This window comes from Anastrepha ludens, chromosome 2 (assembly GCF_028408465.1).
Source record: "Anastrepha ludens isolate Willacy chromosome 2, idAnaLude1.1, whole genome shotgun sequence".
Classification (NCBI taxonomy): Eukaryota; Metazoa; Arthropoda; class Insecta; order Diptera; family Tephritidae; genus Anastrepha; species Anastrepha ludens.
In genome coordinates, this window is record NC_071498.1 from 18,850,362 (window position 1) to 18,877,553 (window position 27,192).

Genomic DNA, 27,192 nt, shown 5'->3' on the forward strand with positions numbered 1-27,192 from the left:
GCAGCAGTGAGTAAGCCAGTGTTATTGGCATCACGACGAAGGTGTTCTAAATGTTGTCAGCAATGCGAGGCAAACACAAAAAACCAAACACAACACAAACAACACTGATTCCATATACATAAGTACATACATACATACATACATACACCTTCACACACACGTATGTAGTGCCACTGTGTAATGCAATGAAATAAAATAAATAGTAGGCAAACGCATTCTGCATATTAATGATTAGATTTGTTGGTTGATGGATTTATTGGATATTTTGTGCCTGTTCATACTTTCGGTTAATTGGCGTTGCCCGCAACGGTCAGTGCGAGCCCAACTGTTGTGCGGTTGTGGTGTGTAAGCGTACTATATTCCAGGCAATAGAGTCTCTTGCGCGATTAAGAACATTGCATTACGTTTGACTTTGGCGTTATTTTGGTTGTAAAACGTAAATTTAGCAGAATGTTTGAAGCGCATCGGCTTCTGTGGCCGACTCTGTGGGCTGTTGTGTTTTCGACTGTAAGTGAATATTTGCAATTAGCAATAAGGAAGTTTGTCCATATAAGCGGAAACAACAAAAAAAAGGATAATGTGACAAGTGATCAAGTGCCGGCCGTAGCGCCAAGTGAGCTGGGCATGGTTGGACTTGGAAGCCCAATGTGGACATAGAAATAAAATAAATAATTGGCGCGTACACTTCTGTTAGGTGTTTGGCCGAGCTCCTCCGCCTATTTTTGGTGTGCGTCTTACTGCTGTTCCACAAGTGGAGGGACCTACAGTTCTAAGGGGTTAGGGGTAGTCAGAGGCCCGAAAAAATGATGATTTTCAATAATTTTTTTTTTGTTAGTCAATTGCTTTATTTTACAAAAATAAAAGCATAGCATTAATACATCATGTTTCGACTTGACTTTAGCAAAATTTCAAAAAAAAAATTAATAATTGTAAAAGTTATCGCTGTTTGTGTGGAGCCCGTTTCTCCAGAAGTTCTTTGCGGTGATCATTACAAGTCCTTGGAGTTAACATCTAAAATCAATCGAACAAGAGAAATTAGTTTTAATAGATAATCTTGAGGCAAGTGAAATTAGTTTTATAAATAGAAAATATTTTTCAGATTTTCGAGAAAAAACCGACAATTAATTCTTAAAAAAATCGAAATTTTTGAAAAAAAATCCTTCGATCAGGCACGAGTTTTTTATGTTTTTCAAAAGCAGTATAAATTTTATTGAATTCTACCAAGCGATTTTTAAGTTACAGTGATCACCAATTGATAAAAACACAGTTTTGAGAAAAAACGCATTTAAAGTTATGCTATCGAGCTCCGGAGCGCCCGAGCACCCTTTGTTGAATAACTCGAAAAGTGCGCAACTAAGTTCCCGCTGTTTGTCAATAGATGCCGCCAGCAGTGTGTGCTAGTCGATTCTAACATAACCTAAACGTCATAAACCAAGCTTGGACATATGGTAAACAAACTGCTTCGACACATTAGTGATTTTGTTTTGGTATCATACCTTTGGTTTTGTGAAGATGTCTGATTTTGTGCCGAGTAATCGTCATTTGCGGGAAGTGTTGATTCTCCTCTTTCATTCGAAAAAAACGGCGGCTGAAGCACATCGAGAGCTACAAGAAGTTTATGGAGATACTGCTTTAAGTGAAACAACGTGCCGAGATTAGTTCCGTCGCTTCAAAGACGGTGATTTAAATGTGGACGACCGTCCGCGTGAAGGAAGGCCAAAAACCTTCGAAGACGCTGAGTTGGAGGCTGGAGGCATTGCGCAATAAGGATCCGTGTCAAACGCAAGAAGAGCTTGCTTCAGTATTAGAAGTTACCCGCCAATCCATTTCCAAGCAGTTGCCTACTTTGGGAATGATTCTCAAGCAGGGGACTTCGGTTCCTTATGAGTTAATACCAAGGGATGTTGAACGTCGTTTTTTCGCCTGTGAACAACTGATCCAGCGGCAAAAAAGGAAAAGTTTTCTTCATCGCATTGTAACGGGTGATGAAAAATGGAAAAATGGATTCATTACAGCAATCCAAAGAAAAGAAAGTCATGGGGACTGCCCGGTCATGCTTTTACGTCGTCACCTCCGCCGAATATTCCCGCAGCGCAGATTATGCTATGTATTTGGTGGGACAAAGTTGGTGTTATTTATTATGAACTGTTAAAACCAAGCGAAACCATCACTGGGGATCGGTATCGACTTCAATTGATGCGAGAAGCGGCGGAGAGGCATGAAAAGTGATCCTATAGCATGACAACGCTCGGCCTCACGTTGCCAAACCCGCTAAAACCTACCTCGAAACACTGAAATGGGAAATTCTACCCCACCCGCTATATTATCCAGATATTGCGCTGTCCGATTATCACCTGTTCCGATCGATGGCACATGGTCTAGCTGACCAGCAGTTCCATTCGTATGAAGACTTCAAAAAATGGCTTGATCCATGGATGGCCACAAAAAATGAACAGTTTTTCGGCGACGGTATACGAGATCTACCAGAAAAAGTAATATCCAGCGATGGGCAATATTTTCAATGATTCACTTGTAACCATTTTTTCAGAAAAAACTTGTATTTTCATAAAAAAAAAACAGCGAGAACTTAGTTGTGCACCTAATATTTGTCGGATTCACTTCAAATTTTCACACAACGTTTTTAAGTTATTATACTTTAAGAAAATGCAAAAAAAAAAATTCAATTTTTTGAAAATTCTGACTTTTCCTAACCCCTTAAACCGACTCCAAACGGCAAATAGTTTTAATGAGAAGCCATTGCCTGCCAAGGGGCGACCACTATTGGAAAACAATTTTTCTTCATTTTGGTGGTTCACGGAGACTCGATTCTACGCACTCCCGAATAGTAGACACGCATCAATTCATTCGGTTACGGCGACCGCCACTGTGGACATGAAATATTATAATATGGAAAAGTTTATTGTAATAGAGGTCGCCTTTCGGAGCCGGCAATGGCAATTCTCCAATTGGATTTCTGCCATGAAAAGGGTTGTCATGCAAACTATGTGGCATTGGGGGGCGGCAGACAACTGTGGGCCGGTACATTTGTGGGACAAAAACAAGACTTAGAGTTTGTATAAAAAAAAAGGAATCGTGATTATTCATGCAGCATAAAAGATATATGTGACCTGGTCTACGAAAAGGTACCTTACGTGCGAAAACAAGTTTTCGAGAAAACAGCAGTTAAAGTTTAAACTTTTCAGTCTTTTTCGTATTTGTACTTTTCTTTTTTTTACTTTTAACAAACTTTTAAACAAATTATGACTTTCTGGTTTTCACCATTTTAAAGTGCCTTTCACACACTATTCGAATCAACAAAAAAGTGAAAAATGATTTTTTGACACGTAAGGTACCTTTTCATAGACCAGGTCACATATATTTAAATTTTTTTACATGAAAGTATGTAAAAAACAACGAGTCGCAATTACTTAATAAGCCGTGAAGTCTTCATCGTTGTCGAGTATAGCCTGGCATCTTCTCGGCATGCTTTGAACCAGCTTTCCTGCGTAGCTCGTCAACAAGCAGGACTAGATTTTGCGAACTTACGAGTTGCTTTAAATCATGGACTGGCCCTCCGGCAAGATGAGTTTTCATAGTTCCCCACACATTTTCAATGGGGTTGGCGTCTGGGGACTGGGAAGGCCAATGTGTTTTTCTGAGAGCAGTGTTTTTTGATGATATGGGGCGGTAGGATATGTTCGCCTCCTTCAGTCGACGTTCGATGGTGTTGATACTCACATTTATTCCCTTTTTAGCAAGAACTGATCGTGCTTGGCGTAGTTGGAAACAAGAGTCTCGCTTAGTCGGAAAGAAGAGTCCCGCTTGGAAGATCACTTTATCTTGCTTTTGTGTCGTCACTCGTTTCAAGCCGCGCTCGGAAAAGTCATCAAGATTTTTATATACCTTATACCGCTGATTCTACAACACAACACATTTTTTTGATTTTTTAATTACTTTTGCAAAGCGGCATAAGATAATTTCAGCCCTTTCGAATGCGTGCATAAAAATACCGCTTCGAAACGCTTCGCGTACTTCTCACACATTTTTGTTTGGTTGCGTTTTCGGGAAAGTTTCGAACAACACTAACCTGAGTTGGCACTGGCGTCGTAGTTCTTGAGTGGGACTATTCCGCGGCAAAAAGAAGAACAAAATATATCTTGAAGTTACAAGAAAAAAGCCGGTTCTTTTCTTCTGACACAGACTGTAGGTATATCACATATTGGAGGAGATGCTTGGTCCAATACCTAATTAAGGATGCACGCATTAATCATACATCTACATACATACACATACACACATTACATAGGGTCCAACATATGTATGTGTAACACGCGTTTTCTGTGCGAACGTCTGTTAAAAAAAATTTTTTTTGGCAACCAGCTTCACAGTTTTTGATTTACTAACAACCCTCACTAGGTTAGGTTAGGTTGGTATGGTTGCCCAAGGAATGAGCACACTTGGACGAGGAAAAAACGGTTTCGTCCTTTGTGGTACCATTATGAAGGAGGTGAGGTGAGAGAGGAAGACCGGTGGGATGCGGTGAGAGGTGGTGCTGGGATGGTTAGGTAGGTGGGTTAGAGTGTGTGGATTACGAACGATGACTGTGCTGCGTTTGCGTTTGTGCTACTGATGAAATTCATCAGATTTTTAATGTCAACGCCTGCTATACCAGCAGGCGCAGAAAAGAAGTAAGAGCCAAGATGCCTGGATCTTAGCCCCGCCAGAGCAGGGCAGCTAAGGAGTAGGTGCTGAGATGATTCCACCTCATCCTCCATATATCCATCGCAAAAGGGACTTGAGGTAATTACTGTGAGAAAACCCACGAGATTCGAGAGCTGACATTTTGTCAACCTCAGAAGCTCGCCCGAGCGCTCCCGGTCCACATGTGGCCAGAAGGATTAAGCGACCTTACAAGTTTGTGTACTTGCCCAACACTCGCTGAGTTGGTGCGATTCCCATCTTTCCAGGAGCAGACCGCAGGTAGTCAAGGGGATCCCAATTCTCTTTTTTCGCGGGACATCACCTCACATGTCCCTTGTCTGGCCAGCTCATCCGCCTCGTAGTTTCCCGCAATGTCGTTGTGGCCAGGAACCCAGATGAGGCCAATGTCAAAGAATACGGACGCAGTCAAAAGTGAGGTCAGGCATTCTTCCCTGACCAGTTTCGAATGCACCGTCACTGACCCGAGGGCCCTTATTGCCGCTTGGCTGTCGGAGTAAATATTTACTTTCCTGACTGTTAGTACGCATGTGAGCAGCCAATCAGCTGCCTCCTTGATTGCGGCTACCTCTGCCTGGAACACACTACAGTGGTCCGGTAACCTGAATTTGAACCTTCACTAAGTAAAAAGAAAACAGACGTTTTCTTCTAATGAGATACTGTTAGTAGAAAGCTCCGTTATTTTTTTTCTAATTTTTTGTTTTTTTTTTTTTGAACAATGAAAACTTCCCAAAAGCACAAAGTGTTCACAAAGTGAGAATATAATCCTCAATAAATCTTTTGAAATTGCGAGTGCTCCATAACGCAGTAAATACAGTGGGCTTAAAATGGCTCGCTACTAATGATAACTGCCTTGCGCTTACGTGTCTATACCGAATTGTACAAATTCACGCGTAAAATACTTTGAGGCCTTGAATACAAATGCGCTGTAGTGCCAACGGCTCAAGCAATCATATTTTGTATGCCCATATGTGCGTATGTAGTTGCGTTTGTGCGTCTGCACATTAGCATGCAAATGTCAAATATTGCTATGAACGCCATTTAGTTATTTGTGCACAATAGACTAGCGAGCTAGGGACCATTTTTGTACGTCTATTCAATCAATTGCCACCCCGTGCCTAGCATTTCACGCATGCGTTGCATTTAAAAGTTTGCATTAACACGAGCCAATAATGAAGTTTTTCTTGACATTTTTCATGACTACTAAATGCTGCACTTTTCGATTTTTAGATGACGCTTTCGGAGGTTGGTGCGTTGCCGGCGTCAACATCTGCCCCTCACACCACACACATCGTCAGCTATGTGAGCCAGGGAAGAGCCAATGCCCGGTGGGGCGAAATAAGCGAATTCGATTACGAGAGCGTTCAAAGTGGCGCTAGTGGACGCAGCGCAGCTCTACTCTCCACTGAGGCGCCCACACCATTGTCACAGTTGTACGGTGCATTTGTAGAACAATTAGATATGAGTCTGGGCAATAGTGTGCCTAGTTCTAACACCACTTCATTGGTTGGCACTTCTCCACCAACATCGGTCAATCGAACTGATGACCTGTTAGTCACACATCGAAATACTTTGGAGGACGCTGATGACTTCTTTGGTCGCAATGAACAGCACGAGTCCGCCACAACCGTGAAGGATAATAGCCACCTACAAGGACCGGGGGGCTTGATGTGGCATCGTATGAAGCAGAGCATACCGGTGCTGGAGCCTGTGCGCCACCTTCTAAATACGGTGCGCGATCAACACAATCAGACTGTGCATGCGGCAAGGCAGCATCATCAGTTGTTAGCCGCAATGAAAGGCGGTTTAGGCGAGCATATGTCCGGCAACGAGTCGTCGGCCATTGAGACAGAGGAGGATCGCGAAACGGCTAACGAGAGTACCGAGTTCAAATTGCTTGACTTTGCAGGCAGCTTTGTTAGCATGCTGTGGAGTTTCATTGGAAATCTGCAGCGCATCTTTGCGGCTAGCAGTGGCAATGCTTTTGCATCTTCATCGGGCGGCCAGTAGGTCGGTAGGTTGGTATGTGTATATATATATGCACATGTACGCAGCCATAAATATGGGTACTAGTGTTAGTATTGGAGTTGATTTAACTGTGATTAACCAGCAAATATGTATGTGTGTGTACTAGTGTATGTGAGCTTACTTAAATTGAAAATGTATTTTAATTTATTCAATATTGAAATAAATGCTTACACAATTAATACATTTTTCGTTACAATGCAGAGCAAGCGAATAAAACTCAAAATATTTAAAATGTTTGCTTACGTTTTTCAGTTCGTGTCATCAGTCTTTCGTTTGAATTTGTTTGCTTGCGTCATTGCCCAGTAAAATATGCAACGATTTGTTACATGCGCACGCGTGGTGTATATGTATGCGAGCGTTGCGTCCCTTCAAGAAATTGACGAGTAATTCCAGAACCCAATTTCTCATAAATTACTTTCTTCTGAGAGACCTTAGGCCTCTGCCAAAAGGCGAGTTACGCTAAACTCATGAGTAAGGTCCAAATAATAGCTTTTCTACGCATCTCTGGCGCTTTAAGGACTACCCCAAGCAAAGCGCTGGAAGTGCTAATCAATTTACCTGCACTACATTTGGTAGGAAAACACGTGACCGCCACCTCGGCGCTCAGACTCAAAAGTGTGGCGCTATGGAAAGACCGGTGGCTTGGCCACGCTGCTATTTTGCACTCTCTGAATAGTCACAAACAAGAAATATAGGTATAGACTACTCTATTTCTAGACTCACCTTCGACAAGCTCTTCAAGACGAGTATACCGTGCAGAAGGGAGTGGCAGACACCAAGGCCAGGGAGAATATGTATATATAATTGGCGCGTACTCCATTTTTGGGTGTTTGGCCGAGCTCCTCCTCCTATTTATTTAAATGTTTATACAGATGGAATTAGGACTGGAACTATCCGTTCGACTGCCAGACTACTGCAGAGTCTATCAGGCGGAGATTCTAGCTATAAAAGAAGGGGCTACATACCTAAATACGCATGCCTTAACAAAAACGACTATAAATAACTCTCGGATAGCCAGGCGGTCATCAAATCAATGAATGCGGCTATAGTAAGATGGAAGGGTGCACAGGAATGTCGGGCAGCCGTAAATGATATTAGTGGCGTATTCAAGACCAGCCATATTTGGGTTCCGGGGCACAGAGATATTGAGGGAAATTGTAAAGCTGATGAGCTACCCAGAAAAGGTAGTGCTCAGTGATAAAAGTATCATTGGAATACCCATGGCCACGAGTAATAATAAAAATAAAAAAATTCCAAGAAGCCAATAGGCCATGGAGAGATGTAGATACATGTGTAACAGCTAGGCTACTATGGTCGCAAATAAACAAGAAAAGGACAAAGGAATTGCTTAGTCTCTAAAGAGATGATATCTCGAAGGTCGTGGCTTGTATAACCGGTCATTGGCTATTTGGCAGGCATTTCTCGAGACTAGGAGTTTTCTCCCATGAATATTGCAGAAGTTGTAGACATGAGTAAAAGGAAGAAACAGTTGAACACTTCCTTTGCAATTGTCCAGCCTTAGCTAAAATCAGAGCAGGTTGTCTAGGTAAATACTTTTTCAATTCTCTTACAGAGCTGTCTGGCGTGGGGTTGGGATAAAATCAACGTTTCATAAGTGCCACAAAATGGTTCCACGAAGGAAAGTATCATAAATAGGGTTCCCGTGCAGCACAGTGGTAGCACAACGGGCCTGTAAGTTCTAAGTGAGTTGGAAGTGCAGACCGACTACCACCATAACCTAACCTAACCTTAAGAGATTTCGAAAAACGAGTTATAGCTAACATTAATTACTTTAGAACAATGGAGGAGTCAGTCTTTTCTTTTCCTGATTGCTCCAGACTTAGTTATTTCTTATCCCAGTTTACCACATGACTACCTATTTCATTTCATCCGGCAATGCCAACTGCCGATGCCATGCAACTGCTTGCGTACCACTTTTTCTGAGCCGTTTAAAGTTTTTAAGCAATGGAAAGGTTTTTCAATCGATGTAGTTGCAACGAACACTTTTATTTTTTCTGTGTTTTATTAGAAAATTAAAAATCTTTGGAATCTTCGCAATATCTCTCGCGATCGGCCGCTGAAATTATGAATGGTGTTTATGGCGCCGATACTGTAATAGCTGAAAACGTGCGCAGGCACAGGCATTACAGCAGGTCCATCATCGAAAGTCTTCATAAAATCACAGAAATAATCGAAGTTGACCGGCATATGAGTAGTCGTAGCATCGCCCAAGAGCTAAAGATCGACCATAAAACAGTTTTGAACCATTTGCGCAAAATGACAATAAAAATACTGAATGCTTTGGAAAAGTTTTGAATAAAAATAAATAAATTTATTAATAATAATTAGGAAAGGTTTAGGCTTTATAAGAAGTAAATATTATAAGTGAAAATGATTTCAGTTCTATTAAACTCAAAATAGAACTAGAACTCAAAATTAAAAAAAGCCGAGAGGTACTGGTGTACGTGTCGATGTTGGTCTACACAAATTGGATAGAATCGCAGATAATTTCTGTGAGAAGTTGTGGAAAATCATGTTATAACAGAGGTTTGTGATTACAGACCGGCAGACAGGCTTCTGCTGTTAGCAAAATAATAGCAATTTGTAAAAACTCCAGCTACTAAAGGGTGGTTAAGTTTTAAGGGCCGGTGTTGATTTTGAATAAAATACATTTTTTTAGAAAATTATTGTCATTTCTCTTTACTATGATAATATTGGCATGGCTCAATTACGTATGTGACAAAATATCGGCCAAATGGCCGCCGCGGCCTCGGCGGCACACCTCCATCCAATGGTCCAAATTTTCGATGACGCTGAGGCATAATTGAGGTTCTATGCCGTTAATGTGCCGAATTATCTCATCCTTTAGCTCTTGAATTGTTGCTGGCTTATCGACGTATACCTTTTCTTTCAAATAACCCCGAAGAAAGAAGTCCTACGGTGTCGTTGACGTTTAGGTGTGGTTCACATTCAACATCGGCCCTTGAAATTTACCACGCCTTATAAGACCAAATATGTATATACTTGAAACGATCTCAATTCCAGGCCTGCAGCAAAGGCTGGAACCCATATTAACGATATGAGATGAAAGATCAGACTTAATGAAACTGCCAGTGCTGACTACAATCAACTTGCCAGAAAATAGTTGATTAGTGCCAATGGTAATAGTATCTTCCCGAAAAGACTAATAGGCTAAGCCTCGCTACAGTAATGAACAAATTAATGTGTATAAGGATGCGTCCAAGCTGGTTAGAAAACTCAGTAGAAGGCGCTTAATATGCTGCCAACTTTTACACTCTTTGTGTATTCTGCTCATCATTGGTACCAGCAAAGTTTGTGACCAGCACTTTCGGCTGGAAATAAAAGGCATTTTGATAAAAACAATTCAAAACAAGAATTTCTTTAAGTTTATATATCTTCATATCTATTATGATAATAAATAAATAATATTCCCGTCTACTAATATACTTTATCAAAAGTTACGAGTTGCCACAACAAAAGTCGCCGTATCTGAACACAGTCTATTGAGACTGGCTTAAGGGGTTAGGGGTAGTCAGGGGCTCGAAAAAATAATGGTTTTCAATAATTTTTTTTTGCTAGTCAATTGCTTTATTTTACAAAAATAAAAACATAGCATTAATACAACATGTTTCGGCTTGACTTTGGCAAAATTTCAAAAAAAAAAATTAATAATTGTAAAAGTTATCGCTGTTTGTGTGGAGCTCGTTTCCTCGGAAGTTCCTGGCGGTGATCATCACAAGTCCTTGGAGATTCATCTGAAATCAATCGGGCAAGAGAAATTAGTTTTATTAAAAGATAATCTTGTGCCTGATCGGAGTTCTTTTTTCAAAATTACAATATGGCGGCCTCAGGAATTATTTTTCAGATCTTCGAGAAAAAACCGATAATTAATTGTTGGAAAAAATCGAAATTTTGAAAAAAAAATTCTTCGATCATGATTGATTTATGTAGAGTTATGTAAATTATTTAATTACTTACACTGTGTCGTCTATTCCTGGGCCATACAATAGATCTTCAGCCGTCATAGCAGCTTCCAAAAAATAGATTTGCTCTTGCCTACGTAGCATTCTACCTTCTCGAGCGTTATCGTTAACGCGCTTATCTGCCACTTCGGAGCGCCCGAGCGCCCTTTGTTAGATGTTGAATAACTCGAAAAGTATGTATTTGTCGGATTCACATCAAATTTTCACCCAATATTTTAAAGATATTCTTGAAGAAAATGCAAAAAAACATCCAATTTTTTTTTAATTTTGACTACTCCTAACTCCTTAATATCAGAAAACATAGTTGACAACATTGAATTTAGTGAGTTATACAAGTTTTGTTGTTGCTTTCGTTTAGCGAACAGAGCCAAAAACAAAGTGAACACGGAAGTGGCGAATCGTATACATATATTTCTATATTGACTTGCCCATAAATGTTTGTTCACCTATTCACCACGCAGAACCAAATCGGTTAGGGTGGGTTTTATGCTTTTGACAGAATTATCAGTGCACCAGAATTGTGGTTAATAGAAGTGGTAACTATTTTCTGTACCAAATTTGTTGGTAATATAATTTTCGTTAACAACCAGAATAAGCCTGTTAATACAATATCAATTTGCCTACCTACAAGCGTTACAAAGAAATTCCTATATCAGAGGGCTATGGATATGTGACAACTGTTCACGGCGACATCTACAGCAACTTAGTGGTGTTGGTTGATGTTAGTTTTGAATATTTTGCAACAAGTGGCACCACTCTCAGCTGTTACTATAAACCGAAAATGTCAAATTTTGTGCGCCGATTTTGGTCCGCCGCTCGTTTTTGGCGCAACGTACGAAAGGTAAACAAACATCTTCCGCATTGCAAACATATCAATTAAAGTCCCTCAGGGAAGAAGATACAAGATTTTGTAAGTTTTAATTGACCTTGAGCTAATGCGTGCATTTAGTTGTGATGCAAGAGTTAACCTTCGTGCGATTGTATGTGTGTGTGCAGTGCTGTGGGATTCCAATAATTTTTAAACCAATAAAAACAAAGCTTGAAGCTATTAAAGTTCACAAAAAGTTCATTGTTTGTAATCAAAACAAATGAAAAAAGTCTGTTGTTAGCTAATTTTGTTTGTGTTTTGAAGGCAGCGCAGCCGGTGAGTGGGAGTGAGTGCAAAAATATGTCTTCAGCTGAGAAAAGTGGTCTGGCGTTAAAGAAGTTACGTGAATTCGGCTATGCCTTTAATGCAGGTAAAATATAACAAAAACACGTAAATATGTAAAAAGACATTTAAGCGTAACGTTTCTGTGCTAGCTGGACAACTGCGAAAGATTGATGAAGCCACTGGCGAGCCAGGTGAGGAGCCATTCAAATTTACGATATCTGACGATCACGCCAAAAATCAGGCACATTACGAACAACTGGCTGATGTAAGTCAAGGAGTGCTTCACTTATATTTGTTGCAAATGTAAAAATATTCTTTTATAGCTTATCCCTGAAATTGTGTATGATCTACTAGAGCAAAATGGATTGAGTCGGATTTATGTTCCCGATGATGTACCACAGGAGCAGGCAACATTCATTTTCACAAAGCCCGAAAAGCTTTTAGAACCGAAGAAACTAATTGTTCTTATTCATGGCAGTGGCTATGTGCGAGCGGGCCAATGGGCTAGAAGGTAACTCACTCAGTGCAATATATCCGGATACGTTTTTAAACTATTTCTGTATGTATGTATATATTTGTGCTGTAGCCTCATCATCAACAATTCACTCGACCACGGCACACAGATACCATATATAAAACGCGCAGAATCACTTGGCTATGATATAGTGGTGACCAATACAAATGACAATTACCGCATAATCAACGGCGAGAGTCGCCCGATACCGCGTCTTGGGTTTGCTGCCGCACACGCCAGATATGTTTGGGAAAAGTATGTGATGGCATGCAATCCAGAGAGCGTGGCTATCGTAGCGCACAGCTACGGTGGCGCTATTGCAATGGATTTGGTAATTTTAGTGATTTACAAAACTGCTTACCAATTAGTGCTAATTAATGGTTTATTTATTTTTTCAGTCGAATCGTTTCACCAAATTTTTCGAAGAGAAAGTGTTTGCAATTGCACTCACCGACTCGGCTCATTATCAAATACCAACTGCATCTAAGAAAATTGTATTGGATATCGCATGCAATTGGGTATCGCATGCAACAAATCTCGACGCGGAAATTTATACCGGGGAGGGTGAAATGCATAGTGTATCTGCTGGACATTCGAAACATGAGTGGACATCGTATTCGGCTTTTGAATCAGTTTTCAAATTCTTAGAAGAGAAATATGAACGTTTCAATGCGCTGCGCACGGGAAGTAAAAAGGCAAAAACGGAAGTTTAATGGTTTATTCTATGTGGAGTACATTATAAAATGCATCCAATGAGTTCATACATGTAGTGGATCTGCTATCGATAGTATAGATTTAAAAGTTATTTTCGATATCACAATGTAAAGACTTTTTAATGAGACATTCCATGAAAAAGCTTTTCGCCCAATTTTCCCGATATGTGTTGATTGTTTGTGACTAACTGCCACACAGAAACGGATATCGTCTTTAGGCTTTAACATTTTTTCTGCATTTACACATTTTTACTTGTCATTATCACTTATATCAATTTATTTAATTTGATTTCCACCACTTAGGCGCACTTCGGGAAACTTCATTTCGTCATTTTGATGTATGCGACAATAAAACAAAACCCTTAAAACCCAAATACTCATTGACTATGTACGCACACAGATCGATTACTGTGAGTGATAGCGGTCAGTTTGCAAACACTTTCGGTGAAAGCGCGTATAAAAAATTCAAAAAACTGAAAATATGTGTAAAAAATTAGGTTTTGTTAGGGGTGGTTTTTCTGTACTCCGGTCAGTGTGCTGACAAGCCATCCCCGCATTTGACTTGCTGTCACTGTTAATATCATAGGCGGGTGTTACTTATCACATTACATAAGCATAAGGCTCATAAAAAAACAACACGAGATTTGGGAGTGCGATGCCGGCACAATTTAGTGTGGTGGGGGTGTTGCGGTGCAGTGGTTTTTGCAACAGCACTGAATTCTACATACATTTTTGGGGAACGCTGACAGTCCTTGGAGCGGATATGTTAAAAATCACATGGATGAGTTAAGGAAACGCAAATATGACATATCTAAGTGCAGTGAAAATACGTTTTTTTTGTACTTTTAAAAATATTTGTAATTTTTGTATTTAAATGTAATGCATTCCCAATAAGAAATGTGTACACATTCCTGTAACCTGTGTATTTTTGTATGAAATGTTTGTATGTAACAATTAACAAAGTTTTTGTGTGAAAAAATAACGCCGCATTGCATTTTTAATTATCAAAATACCGTTTGCTCAACTATTTTCATACCTGTGTGGAATACCCTAACTAAAGGGTGATTTTTTAGCTATTATCTTTTTAAACAGTTGGTTTAAACAGCTGACGCACGTTTCGTATTTTGTTTCACTGTCAAACATCTTCAGTTTGGTCTATAATTTAACCATGAATCGCCTTACAAACGAACAACGCTTGCAAATCATTGAATTTTATTATAAAAATACGTGTTCTGTTAAGAAAGTTTAAAGTCGAAAAATTGTGTTCAGCGAAGAAGCTCATTTTTGGAGCAATCGGTACGTAAATAAGCAGAATTGTCGATTTTGGAGTGAAAATCAGCCAGAAGAACTGCAAGAGCTACCAATGTATCCAGAAAAGGTCACAGTTTGGTGCGGTTTATTTGCTGGAGGTATCACTGAACCTTACTTCTTCAAAGATGCTGCGAATCGTAACGTAACTGTGAATGGTGAGCGCTACCGAGAAATGATATCCTACTTTTTTTTTGCCCAAAATGCAAGAGCTCGACTTGTGGTTTCAGCAAAACGGTGCCACATGCCCCACATCACGCGTAACAATGGACTTGTTGAGAGGCGAGTTCGGTGAACATTTTATTTCACGTTCGGGACCTGTCAATTGGCCACCCAGATCGTGCTATATAACGCCTTTGGATTACTTTTTGTGGGGCTATGTTAAAGCTCATGTCTATTCAGACAAGCCTGCTTCAATTAACACATTGGAAGACAACATTAAAGCATTTATATGTGAGATACCGGCCGAAACATTGGAAAGGGTATGCCAAAATTGGAATAAGCGGATGGACCATTTGAAGCGCAGTCGCGGTCAACATTTGCACGAAATAATCTTCAAACATTAAATTATGTGGACTGTACTATCGATTTAAATAAACTGAAAATTAAAAACTTTCCTATAGCTCTTAAAAAATCACCCTTTACAAGTATAACATGAGGTGGCAACAGTGAAACGGCTAATTATTAGCAACCGTAGCCAAGTTCGCTGAAGAAAATTGAATTGCAATTGACGAATTATTCAATGTAAAAACTCACGAGAGTACGCAAAAAACATTTATCTTTTTATAATTACTTTGATTTAACACTAAACCTACCACTGCCGGTCAAATTGACCGTTTTCAAACTTTTTGTAAAACTTACACATTTTTAAACGTTATCCAACTATATGACAATTCTTGGAACATGCATATAATATTTTCTTCACTCTTTGCTTTTAGTTATTTTTTCTATTTTCCAAGAAAAATTTGTTATGTGGCCTAACTACCGCGGTCGGTCAATATGACCGGTGGGGAAAAAATTTTATACAGTTATCTTACAGTTATTTCAGAGTCGCTTTCAATTGAAAAGAGTAGTGCACTTCTAAAGATTTTCCTATGCAATTTTTTGAAGTGAAACTTCTTTAGCGGCGGTCTGATATTTGAGCGAGAATGGAGAGTGAATTGGAAAAAATGTAACGTTTAGAGATTTCGTTACGCGAGAGAGAAAAAAAGATACAACGTAGAGAGAAGGAGAAAGAGAGCTATACATTTTCTATACCTAAGACATAGGCTTCGTTGTAAGACAGAGTATACAGATATATAACATAGAGAGAAAGAGATGTATAGCTCTCTTACATCATAATGTTGCTGGTCATGTTGCAGCGCATAATATCAGTAAAACAGCGGTATCAATCGGACGACGCACATCACCAATCTCGCTTAACAACAACAAAACGATTAACGCTAAACGATCACATTTACCATTAGTTTGTGCTTGTGCGACGACCATTCACAAGTCTCAGGGAAGCACGTATTCTGAAGTTGTTTACGAATATGATAAAAAACATTCGCAATCATTAGTTTACGTTGCTTTATCACGAGTCACTTGCATTGAGGGCTTGTGGATTATAACGAACGGAAATGATTTTAGATTCTACCATGGTCGACGAGCATCAGTCAGTATGTCTCATTTACAACATGAATTCCGGAGACTATCGTTAAATAGACTGGGAACTGTGGATAAACAAATAATCGATTTCATGACTCAGAGAAGAGGGCTATCTGTATATACTCTTAATTGTCAGAGCCTATGAGCACATTCCGCAGATTTAACAGACTCTGTCATCCGCAAATCGAGTATAGTACTTTTGTCCGAAACTTGGTTAAACGATAACGAGGATATTAGTATACCAAATTCCATTTGCGTCATCAAATATAAGTGGCTAAATGTTAGAGCTGGCGGTGTGGCAATCTACCACAATCAAGATGATAGCATAAATATCATCACACCAAACATGGAAATGACTGCAAGGCAGTCTCAGTCATATTCATCAACAGTCACACCAGTTGGCGATGTTTGCATTGCAGAATGTCAAACGCTGAATGGAAAAACTATTGTCATAGCCGCCATCTATATCTCACCGAACCAAAATCTTGATGACATAATATATTTCATTCACCGCTCACTACTGGTTTATAGCCAAGCAGGTGCAAATGCACTTGGAAGAGGCGAAGAGAAAATTCCATTGATTCTCGGGGGAGATTTCAACGTAAATTTCGGATCCAATGATTCTTTGCCGTTGATTCAATTTCTTCGAGAAACATTCGGTTTGCAGATAAACAATAACCCTAAAGAATCAACAACAAAATCCGGAACTACACTAGATGCAATTTTCACACGTTATCTAGAAAATATTGAATCACGTACATATATTTCATATTTCAGCTATCACAAACCAATTATATCAGTATTACCAATTGAACCACCAACAGATGATAGCATAATGCATATATAGTAAATAAAATCGAATTTTGGTTACACAAATTTTATACTGTTGTATTTCTTTTGAAATTATCCCTGTCTCTTTCCCTTCCTCTCTCGCTCTTTCTCTCTCTCTCTCTCTCTCTCTCTCTCTCTTATTCACACTCATTCACACACAGAAGTTTCACTTCTACCATGTGTACGATGCTGCACATGATTTTTTTTTACAATAGTTTATTTGAAGGAGAGAAGGTAAAGTATCAAAACATGGATGTACATTTTTTATTCCTTACAATAGTGTAATAATAATTACCCTAAAAATGTCAAAACATTTGAAAATTACAAGTTACCTAAGAAATATAATGGACATGGAAGAAGAATTTTCAGAATATGACGAATAAGAAACCTCTGGAATTGAAAAAAAAACATAGAAATAGATCAAGAGCTATTCACAAGTGAATTGGAATCAGAAAACGATAGTGAAGAGGAGAATATTATAAATAAGCGTTTAAAGCAGAAAAGAAAGAGGGTTTCATTGACATCCGAAAGTGAGACAGATTTAGAGGTTCAACGCATCGAAACTGCTGCTGATGGAACAGTCTGGGAAGAAATAAACGGAAGACCCAAACTTGGCAGGTTACCATTGCATAATATTTTTAAGGATATGTCAGGACCAACAGGACACACTAAACGACATATAATGAAAGGACAAATGAAGACGGCATTTACTCTTATCATTGATCAAAGCATAATGCATCATATTATAAAATGTACAGAAGAGGAAGCATTTAGGGTGTTGGGGACTAAGTGGGAGCTAAATGAAAAAAAAATAGACGCATTTATTTCTTTGCTATATGCTCGCGGCGCATAAGAGGCAAAAAATGTGGATATCTCATACTTGTGGAATAGAAATTGGGGACCCGCTTTTTTTCGAAAACAATTAGCCGAAACGACTTTACTGAAATTATGAGGTACATACGATTTGATAAGAAGAGCGAAAGAAGCCAGCTTTTTCTTTCTATGATACCTACAATATGGGATCGATTTATTGAAAGTTCACAAAATTGTTATAAACCTGGTGCATATATTACTGTTGATGAGCAATTGTTTCCGTAGAAGGCTAGGTGTGGGTTTACACAATATATGCCAAACAAACCAGACAAATTTGGAATAAAGTTCTGGTTGGCGTGTGACTTCAATCGTAAGTATATAATAAATTTGTTTCCCTATTTGGGAAAGGATGAAAGTAGAGATTGTTCAATTCCACTTGGGGAGTTCGTAGTTCTAAAGCTGATGGATCCTTTTACAGGATGCGGAAGGCATGTAACAACAGATGATTTTTTCACGAGTGTTTCATTAGCCAAGAAATTACTTGCAAAAAAAAACTACAATTGTTGGAACAATTCGTGGAAACAAAAGAGAGTTGCCAAATTTCGCCAAAGAAAGAAAAGATAAAATGGATAGATTTTCAAGCAAATTGTATAAATCAAATTACATTACTCTTACAGTATATAAAAGTAAGCCGAAAAAAAGTGCTTGTCCTAAGTTCCAAACATAGCTCAATAGAAATAGAAAAAAACAGCAAATGTATACCGGAAACTATTAGATTTTATAATAGTACAAAATTTGGTGTAGATGTGGCAGACCAGATGGCAAGGAAATACAGCGCGAAGTCGAAAAGTTGTAGGTGGCCACTTCAGGTATTTTTCAACATTTCGGACCTAGCTGGAATAGATGCCTGGATTTTGTATAAAGAAACACGACAGGTGAAAATATTTCCAGGCAGGAATTTTTGTTCCAGTTAGCTTCAGAACTTGACGATGCATATACAATATTTCAAGAACAAAAGATTTTACCAACACCGTCCACAAGTTCCGATTTGAGCGTACGAAAAACTTGTCGTACTCGGATTAAATTTTGTAAAGGTTATAAAACAACAAAAATCTGTGCGAAGTGCGAAAAATATGTTTGCGGAAAATGCACATTTCAGACTAAAATAATTTATAAGCAATGTGAGGAAGCCGAATAAAGTATAGGGTGGGCTATGTAAAATTTGCGTTTTGAATCGGTTATAAAAAAAAAAAACCTAAACAATATTTTTTCAAACTTTTTTTTTTATTTTGAAGATTGAACATTGTCATTTATGAATGAAAAAGAATATCGTTCAAATGACTGCCATGACTGGCTTTACAGTTGGCCCAGTTTTTAAGCACATTTTCGATTGTTTGGGCTCCAATTTCATGAATGGCAACTTCGATTTCGTGTTTTAAAGCATCAATCGTCTCTGGATGGTTCGCATAGCATTTGTCCTTAACGGCTCCCCACAAAAAATAGTCCAACGGGCATAAATCACAGCTCCTAGGCAGCCAATTCATATCGGAATTTCGGCTGATTATTCGGTTTTCAAAAACGGTAGCCAAAAGTTCGAATGTAACTTTGGCAGTGTGATAAGTTGCACCGTCCTGTTGAAACCAAATGTCGTCCATGTCATCCTCTTCAATTCTTGGAAACAACTCGTTGAGCATGTCACGGTAGCGCTCGCCATTTAGTGTAACCGCAGCTCCTCGCTCATTTTCGAAAAAAAATGGTCCGATGATGCCGCCAGACCAAAAACCGCACCAAACAGTGACTCGTTGTGGATGCATTTGCTTCTCTATAGCAACGTGTGGATTTTCTGAGCCCAAAATCCGACAATTTTGCTTATTGACGTAGCCACCGATGTGAAAATCAGAAAAGAAGAAGAAGACTCACCACTTTGGAAATAGGTTTTCAATATTTCCCAACTTTGTTCAAGCGTATAGCGTCCCATTTCGTAAATGTCAAACCTTTAAGTAAATTATGAATATATTTGACATGTCATTTGTGTTACCATTCTCAAAAAAATAGGTGGTTCAAAAAGCAAACGCTATATGGCTCACCCTGTATATTATGTATGCATAACATTCTGTATAAAACTTAAATTTTTGTTTGATTTTTTATAAAGATTTTTAGAAATTATAGGGTTGTTCAATAAGTGCGCTTCAACTTTTTTCCGATAGGGAGGGCGAACGACGCAATATTTTTTATTTTTCGCTTGTCATTTGTAAACTTCATTAGTATACATTTCATCATGGAACGCTACACACTTGAGCAACGATTGCAAATCGTGCAAATTTTTTATGAAAATAATCGTTCTGTTGCTGTTACTTTAAGAGCATTACGGCCATTTTACGGTCCATTTAACAAGCCGTCCCGTTTTGGGGTTATGTGAAGTCATTGGTCTACAGTAACAAGCCGGCGACGATTTGTGAGCTCAGAGCCAATATTGAACGCGAAATTGCTGGAATTTCGGCCGATTTATGCAAAAGAGTGGTCGAAAATTGGGTTCAACGATTGGACTTCGTAAAACGTGCACGCAGTGGTCATGCAAAAGAAATCGAATTAGCGGTAGGAATACAAGAATTGTCGGTAGGTTTAGTGTTAAATAAACAAAATATAGAACATCGAGGTTCTATATACCCAAGTGCCCGTATTGTATTTGCTTGTACTTTTTAAAATTCGCTTCCTCAGTTTCAAGTCTCTTTAAGCTGCTGAGAATTCCACTCTCTATGAGTTGCTTCCCCTTTCTATGTGTGAAATGTACAAGGAAACCGAAATGCCGTTAGGCTAGTGCGTACATTATAAGCAACTGATTTGTTTTTTTTTTACTTAAGAAATGTCAAATCAACAGCTCCGAGCAGAAAAAAGCCAAAACTGCCATCACGTCATGGTTTGCGGTTGGACAGATTGCGGTTGGGGTTGTATTTCCCAAGAGTAAAATCAAAATAAGAAATGTCAACAGAATGACATTCCTTTGGCACTTTGCACGATATGCCGCTTGTCTCGTCATTTTTTGCTAGTCGAAATAATTTTTTTCTCTACTTCGTATGCTACATCGGCACGCAAAACAAGGATATGCAACGGTGTGATAAATGTTAAATCACGCGGAAGTCTCGTAGAATAATTCGTCTTTGTGTGTGTGTATGTGGGTAAATGTCATGTCTTTCATTTGGCTCAAACTGTGGCAAAGAAAAAGATGCATGTTTCAAAATCAAGGAGCCTACGCCTACGTTAAATAGCAACAAATGAAGCGAAACAATTCAAAAAAGCAGAAGTCTCAAAGTGGCCATTTTTAGTACACGAAAAATATTTCTCAATTAAATGGTAAGTACTGAAGAACTGACGCCCTTTACAAGGTGAAGTCCAAAATAAAAAAGAATACCATCATAAAAACGTTTTTAATGAGTTATTGCGCGTTGGAAGTTACATTCAAGGCGAATTTATTACACACATCCGCCTGACACATTTATTTCGGCTGATTACTTGATTTTCGTTTTTAATGTTTCTCAATTTTCTTCAAGCATAAAACGAAGCATTCTGTAAATGTCTAACCATAAACTTAGTTACTGATACGTCCTCGATGTTATTTTAGCTGTCAAAGTGCAAAAAATTAACGGACCATGGCTTTTTCCTGTACTCGGCTTATAAATGTACTCGAAGGTTTGTTGTTGCCTGCCAAGGCGCGAGCGCCATGTTTATAACTTTATAAGTAAGTTTCGAATCATGGAAAGCGAGCGGTCTAATATCGCATGTTTCTTTGCAGTCCATCCCTTTCTCTCCTCTCTACCTCACACAAACCGGTACTTCAGTTTTAGGTGTCTTCGCTTTAGGAGGTTGGTTTTATGGGTAGATTTTCTTTATTTTCTCTATATAGCCCGTTGATTGTCATAGTATCAATGACACAATATCATAAATGTGAGAAAAAACTCAAAAATCACTCGCTATTCTGAAAAATAAAAAAACAGTTATACCCGAAAATAGAGACACTTCCTCACATCCGATTGGCATTGGTAGCAGATGAATGAAAAGGAGATTTGCACTTCGCTCTTAAGATATTGTATGCCCACAGCTTAGATCAAACTACATAGAAGAATTATTGCTTATTTTTTGTTACTTTCATTTATTTATGTATTTCATTCCGAAGGATACCGAGGTCGAAGATAAAGAAAGTTGTTGCGAAGCGCACTTCAAATTCAATTGCATTCGCTTATCGACCGTGTAGTTTTCTCTTCGACCACCTGTAAAATCTTATACTGAGCAACTATTGCGTGATTTTTGTCAGCAAACTTCGAGTCATGTTCGACGGTTCTGTATATTCAATGTATGGATAATCATTTATTGATGAGCTGGTTCTACGATAACACACAAATTGTGCAACACATTGCAAAATTTATTGTGCTGTGCTAATTTCAGAGCCTGACAGCCCAACTTGCAGAGTATTTTGCGGCACAGCCCTCCACCGCAACAATTATTAATACGGTTTTATATGACACGAGACGAACAGTCCAGCTTGTTAAATCCACCTTGGTTACATCCCTAGCTGACTTCCAGTGAAAGCTTGGCGATATTCGGTTCAGTGGAAGTGAAGTTGTTGCGTCTAAAGTGTCAGTTTGTAAATCAGTAATCACCGAAAACTCCATCGAAATTGTTCGTAAATTTATCAAAAGTGAACCGAAATCATATAGTTGAAATTCATGGAATCGGAGTTGAATATCTCCAAAACAGCGATTTATCGCATTTTAACTGATCATTTGGGCTTACGAAAGGTCTGTGCACGTTTCATTCCGCACGAGTTAACTGAGGACCAAAAATTGCTCAGAATTCAACATTCGAAAGACCTCATTAACCTCATTAAAAAGACGAGAACTTCCTTTGCAACATTGTAATTGGTGACGAAACGTGGTGTTTCTAACATGAACCTGAAACTAAGTGTCATAGTGTCGAATGGAGGCCCCAGACGAGCCACCACCCAAAAAATCGCGTTTGAAGAAGTTAAAAGTCAAGTCGACGCTCATTTGTTTTTACGATTTCAAGGGAATCGTCCACAAAGAGTTCGTGCCAACGGGTCCAACCCTTAAAATCACTTTTATATCTTAGCATTTTGAAGCGCTTGTTGCATCGTATTCGTTGAATTCGCCCTGAAAACCGCGAAGTAGGAAGCTGCCGCTTATTGCATGAGAATGCACCATCTCATCGATCCACTCCTGTGACTGATTTTTTAACTAGAAATCGCATTTTAACCATCAATCACTCACTGTATTCGTCTGATACTCGTATAGCTTCCTGTGACTTCTACCTATTCGGAAAATTGCATTTGGTTATGAGAGGATAAAAATATCTGCCGTTCGGAGTAGGCTTGAAACTGTAGGTCCCTCCATTTGTGGAACAACATGAAGACGCACACCACAAATAGGAGGAGGAGCTCGGCCAAACACCTAACAGAAGTGTACGCGCCAATTATTTATTTATTTTATTTTATAAAAGGAAAACATTTTGCGTCCGCAGAGGCCATTCAAGACGCTTGTACCGACATCCTGAAGGATAATCAGGTCAATGACCTGAAGCACTCTTTCAGAACACGTTATCAGAACAAAGCACCTGCCGTTTCAATTTTAGCTCAGTCTTGTTTATTTTGTACTTCACCTTGTACTTCTAAAAAACTGTAAATGTATGTAAATTTAGGTATAACACGGAATTTAGGTTTTTCACACAGAATTTTACATCAGCTTGGAGTGCGACAATTATGGCAGTCGATTCTACGGAATGATTCGGGTTTTCCCCGACCAAGGGTTTTTGCCGCTCTAGTACACTAGCCCTGTCTAGTGTACTGTACTTCACCTCACAATTATGACGTAAACCGATGTGCTCACACCGTCGAAAGAGAAATGGTTTTGCTTCACCAGCCAACATAAAATACACATTTCTTTGCTACTACCAAAATTAAATACCTGTTAGTTGTTCCACCGCTGCTTGTACCCAAATCAAAAGTATTAAATTTCTTCTGCTTTCCGGGCTTACTTTGCCTTTTAAACCTCAAACTATTTTTGACGTCTTAAAGACGCGTTAAGATGTTTTCCCGAAAATCTTTAATGGCTCAAGCACTCCTTCTCTGTTTGTTCAAGCACTAAGAGCGTCAAATATGCAGCGAATGTATTTGCAATGTTTGCACCAGATCAACAATGGGCGGCAATTACTTGAAATAATCCTTTTTCTTGTTGAAATTCGATAAAATCTTGGTATCCTTACATACATACAGTTGTGATGGTATTCGTGAATGTCTTCATGTGTGCATTAATACTTTGCAGTAAAATTGGGAAGAGTTTCATAAAATGAGTAGTTCCATTTTTGCCACTTTGTAGCTGTTGCTGTCTGGTTCAAAACGGATGGATATCGGACAAAATGAAACGAAAGGTTTATTAAAATACGTGGCTAGGGCGAAATATATAAATAAAATACTAAATTTATGTTTTTGGGTTTTTGTTTGCAAACAGTGGCTCGATTCTTACTTCTGCCGCAAACAGTTTACCAACAGGGCGAAATAATTTCACCAGTTCTAATAATTTGAATGTTTCTTCATATACCATCCAAAAACTAAAGTTTCCAACAAAGCCGCTCAAATATTTATTCTAAGTAGCAGCTAATGAGTCTTTAGCGAAGCTAGCATTTGGTGGGTCACAACTCAAAAAGCAATGGCATACCTCTGGACTTCATCAAGAGACATTTACCAAATTGGAAGGGGGTCAGACAATGCGCGACTTTTGAGTGTGAGACAGAACGTTGCCGCTCAGGAAAAGAATTTGTTTTAAATTTCAGTTGACCGCTTAGCGGCAAACAATAAACAAATAGTGATAGTTTATATAGAGATATTAGTTTCGTCTACGGAGAAATCCAAAATTTAATAAAAGGTGATCAATTTAGATTTAACCATTACTAAATTTAATATTACTTTAACGAAATCTGTTTGGTTTTTTAATTTCAGAGGATCCAGTTCAGAGATATAGTGGTCACCACAACGCACTAATTTTCACTCTTGCACACGAATACTATACTTTCGTCCCCCTGAAAACTCACATTTTTTACATTTTAGACTCTATCACCTTTCTCGTAACAAAAATATAATAAATATAAAACTAGGTTTAAAAATTGAATTAAAGGATGAATAACATGAAATTTAAACGAAAACGGAGAACATTACACAATCGTTGTAATTCCTTAAATGAATGAGGAAAGCTTATTGTGCCTATACTTTTGTCCGGCACTGTATATGTGTATGTATGTATTATATATATCAAAATTTCCAACATTTTATTAAGAGTCTTAAGAACAATTCTGGTTATGCAGTTTTGTAGCCCATTAAATTTTAGTCCAACAAAGTGCCCAAGTGTCCAAGTAGCCCAAAATACTCGTTGGTTTTTGACAATTTTTTTTACCTATGATGCCGATAATTTTCTTCCATGCTTACAAATGTACATATATTCCGTAAATGTTCTTTATATAGAACAAAACTCTTAATAGTATAACAGCTAATTAAACCTTATTTACCGTTCCAATGCAGCAGGACTATTTCACGACTGGATTGCATTCCTTATTTTTCTCTGTCAATATTCTTAGGATTAGGTATTAAACTCGCGCCAATATGAAAAAAGACATTCTCTGATGAAGCTTCGAGTGTTTGACCTGTAATAGTTGCGGCGGTGTTACTTTTTATGAGATGTCATCATCATCATTGATAGCTGGGCAACCCTGGTAGGGTCTTCGCCTGCTGTAGCATATGCCTCCAATAGTCTCGGTTTCATACCTGTGTCCTCCATGTCCGCAATCCTAATAAACCTGCGTCTTCTTCTACACCGTCAATCCATCCAAGCGGCTGTCTCTGTCTGTGGCATTCACCGAAGAGTATTCCGGGTAATCCGTGTTAGCCCGCAATATGTGACCTGCCCATCTCAATCTGTTGATCATGATTGTGCTTATCACAGATGGGTGCGCATACAGTTTTTCGAGTTCATGATTGTAGCGTTTCCGTCACTCGCCGTTTTGACATATCGCGGCAAAAAATTTTCGCAGAACTCTCTTCTTGAAAATCAGCAGCTTCTGTTTATCCGCATCTCTGAGTGTCCACGTTTCACTATCGTATAGCAAGATGGAAATAATAATACAGAAATACAGTGAAATCTTTGTTTTTCTGCCTAGAAGGCGACTCTTTAGGTATTGACACAGTGAAAAATAGCAGCGGTTGGCCATAAGGATTCAGTAGCCCATTTCTGTAGAAATTTTGTTGTCATGTTTAATGATTACTCCAAGGTATTTAAATTCCTTCTCTTCTTTGAAACCACAGTCACCGATTTTTAGTATTTGACCCACATTGAGTCTGATAAAGTCCGATGTAATTGAAACTAGCGCTTTAGTTTTGGCTTCGTTTATTTCTAAACCCATTCATTTTGCTGATCTTTCAATATTTGCGAAGGTTTCTTTCGAGCCGATTATGTCGGTGTCGTCCGCGTAAGCCAGCAATTGAACCGATTTAAACAAAATAGTTCTCTTTGTGTTTACGGCAGAGTCCTTGATAACCTTTTCAAGACCAATATTAAAGAGAAGACATGAGAGCCTCTCGCGACGGATTGTTCTGAACTCTTACTACGTTTTTTACATTCTGAAAACCAGCTTGGTAGCTATCAATGATGCGTTTAGCATGCGGTTTAAGTATAGCATTTAGAATATTTGAAAATATTTTGTAGATGCTGTACAAAAGAGTTATGGGCCGGTAATTTTCACAGATCAACAGGTCTCCTTTTTTATGTAGAGGGCAAATTATTCCAATTTCCCAAATCTTTGGCATGCGTTCATCATTCCAGATTTTGCAAACCAACTGATATATTGTAAGGAGGTTTTCATTACTCATGTGTTTAAAGAGCTCTGCTGGGATCTCGTCAAACCTAAAGGATTTGTTGGTTTTTTGGGCTTTAATAACCAACATGGACTCCTCGAAGGTAAGTTCTTCCACCATTCTTGAAGATTTTAACTGTGGATGTTCGGGTTAAATAATTACCTGTAATGTTTCTGTTAAGAAGTTTATCAATATATGTTGCCCACCTTCGAGGATTTGGCTTTTTCCGTTGAGAGTGAACCATCTTCATTTTTACAGCACTATGTCCTTGGGTTAAACTCGCGTCTTTGTTCGTTCACATTTTTAAAAAATCTTCGTGAATTATGGCAGTTGAAGTTTGTTTCCAGTTTTTCAATCTTTTCCTTATTAAAAACTCTCTTTTTTTCCTATGTAGTTTCTCCGTCTTGCGTCTTAAATTTTCATACATTTCTGTAGATTGCCGCGAAATAGCTTCCGCTATATTGCGGCAGCTAATCAGCTGAGCATCAGCAACGAGCCATAGGAAATTTCGCAGGGTCGCAATATTGCTGCAATTATTAAGTGCGGCGGAC

At 38.7% G+C, this 27,192-nt stretch overlaps 2 protein-coding genes across 3 annotated transcripts; both read left to right on the top strand.

Moving 5' to 3' along the window:
• Positions 1 to 302: 302 nt before the first annotated feature.
• Positions 303 to 6,978, top strand: LOC128856616 (uncharacterized). Its single transcript, XM_054091927.1, has 2 exons — positions 303 to 507; positions 5,950 to 6,978. The coding sequence occupies exons 1-2, from the start codon at positions 451 to 453 to the stop codon at positions 6,727 to 6,729; spliced, it is 837 nt and encodes a 278-aa protein (XP_053947902.1). The 5' UTR covers positions 303 to 450; the 3' UTR covers positions 6,730 to 6,978.
• Positions 6,979 to 11,488: 4,510 nt separating this feature from the next.
• On the top strand, positions 11,489 to 14,048 carry LOC128856624 (FAM172 family protein homolog CG10038). Of its 2 annotated transcripts, none has more exons than XM_054091937.1 (6): positions 11,489 to 11,592; positions 11,884 to 11,989; positions 12,054 to 12,169; positions 12,228 to 12,415; positions 12,491 to 12,749; positions 12,817 to 14,048. In XM_054091937.1, the coding sequence occupies exons 1-6, from the start codon at positions 11,533 to 11,535 to the stop codon at positions 13,129 to 13,131; spliced, it is 1,044 nt and encodes a 347-aa protein (XP_053947912.1). In that variant the 5' UTR covers positions 11,489 to 11,532; the 3' UTR covers positions 13,132 to 14,048. The 2 variants fall into 2 exon arrangements, with proteins under 2 accessions (XP_053947912.1, XP_053947920.1); XM_054091945.1 differs by having other exon boundaries at positions 11,574 to 11,661.
• Positions 14,049 to 27,192: the final 13,144 nt, after the last annotated feature.

Bases quoted from the DNA above. Each gene is read 5' to 3' on its own strand.
- LOC128856616 (XM_054091927.1), top strand. From the start codon at position 451: ATGTTTGAAGCGCATCGGCTTCTGTGGCCGACTCTGTGGGCTGTTGTG. The intron at 508-5,949 runs GTAAGTGAATAT...TTCGATTTTTAG, and splicing joins GGGCTGTTGTGTTTTCGACT to ATGACGCTTTCGGAGGTTGG.
- LOC128856624 (XM_054091937.1), top strand. From the start codon at position 11,533: ATGTCAAATTTTGTGCGCCGATTTTGGTCCGCCGCTCGTTTTTGGCGC. The intron at 11,593-11,883 runs GTAAACAAACAT...TGTGTTTTGAAG, and splicing joins TTTGGCGCAACGTACGAAAG to GCAGCGCAGCCGGTGAGTGG. The intron at 12,750-12,816 runs GTAATTTTAGTG...TTATTTTTTCAG, and splicing joins GCGCTATTGCAATGGATTTG to TCGAATCGTTTCACCAAATT.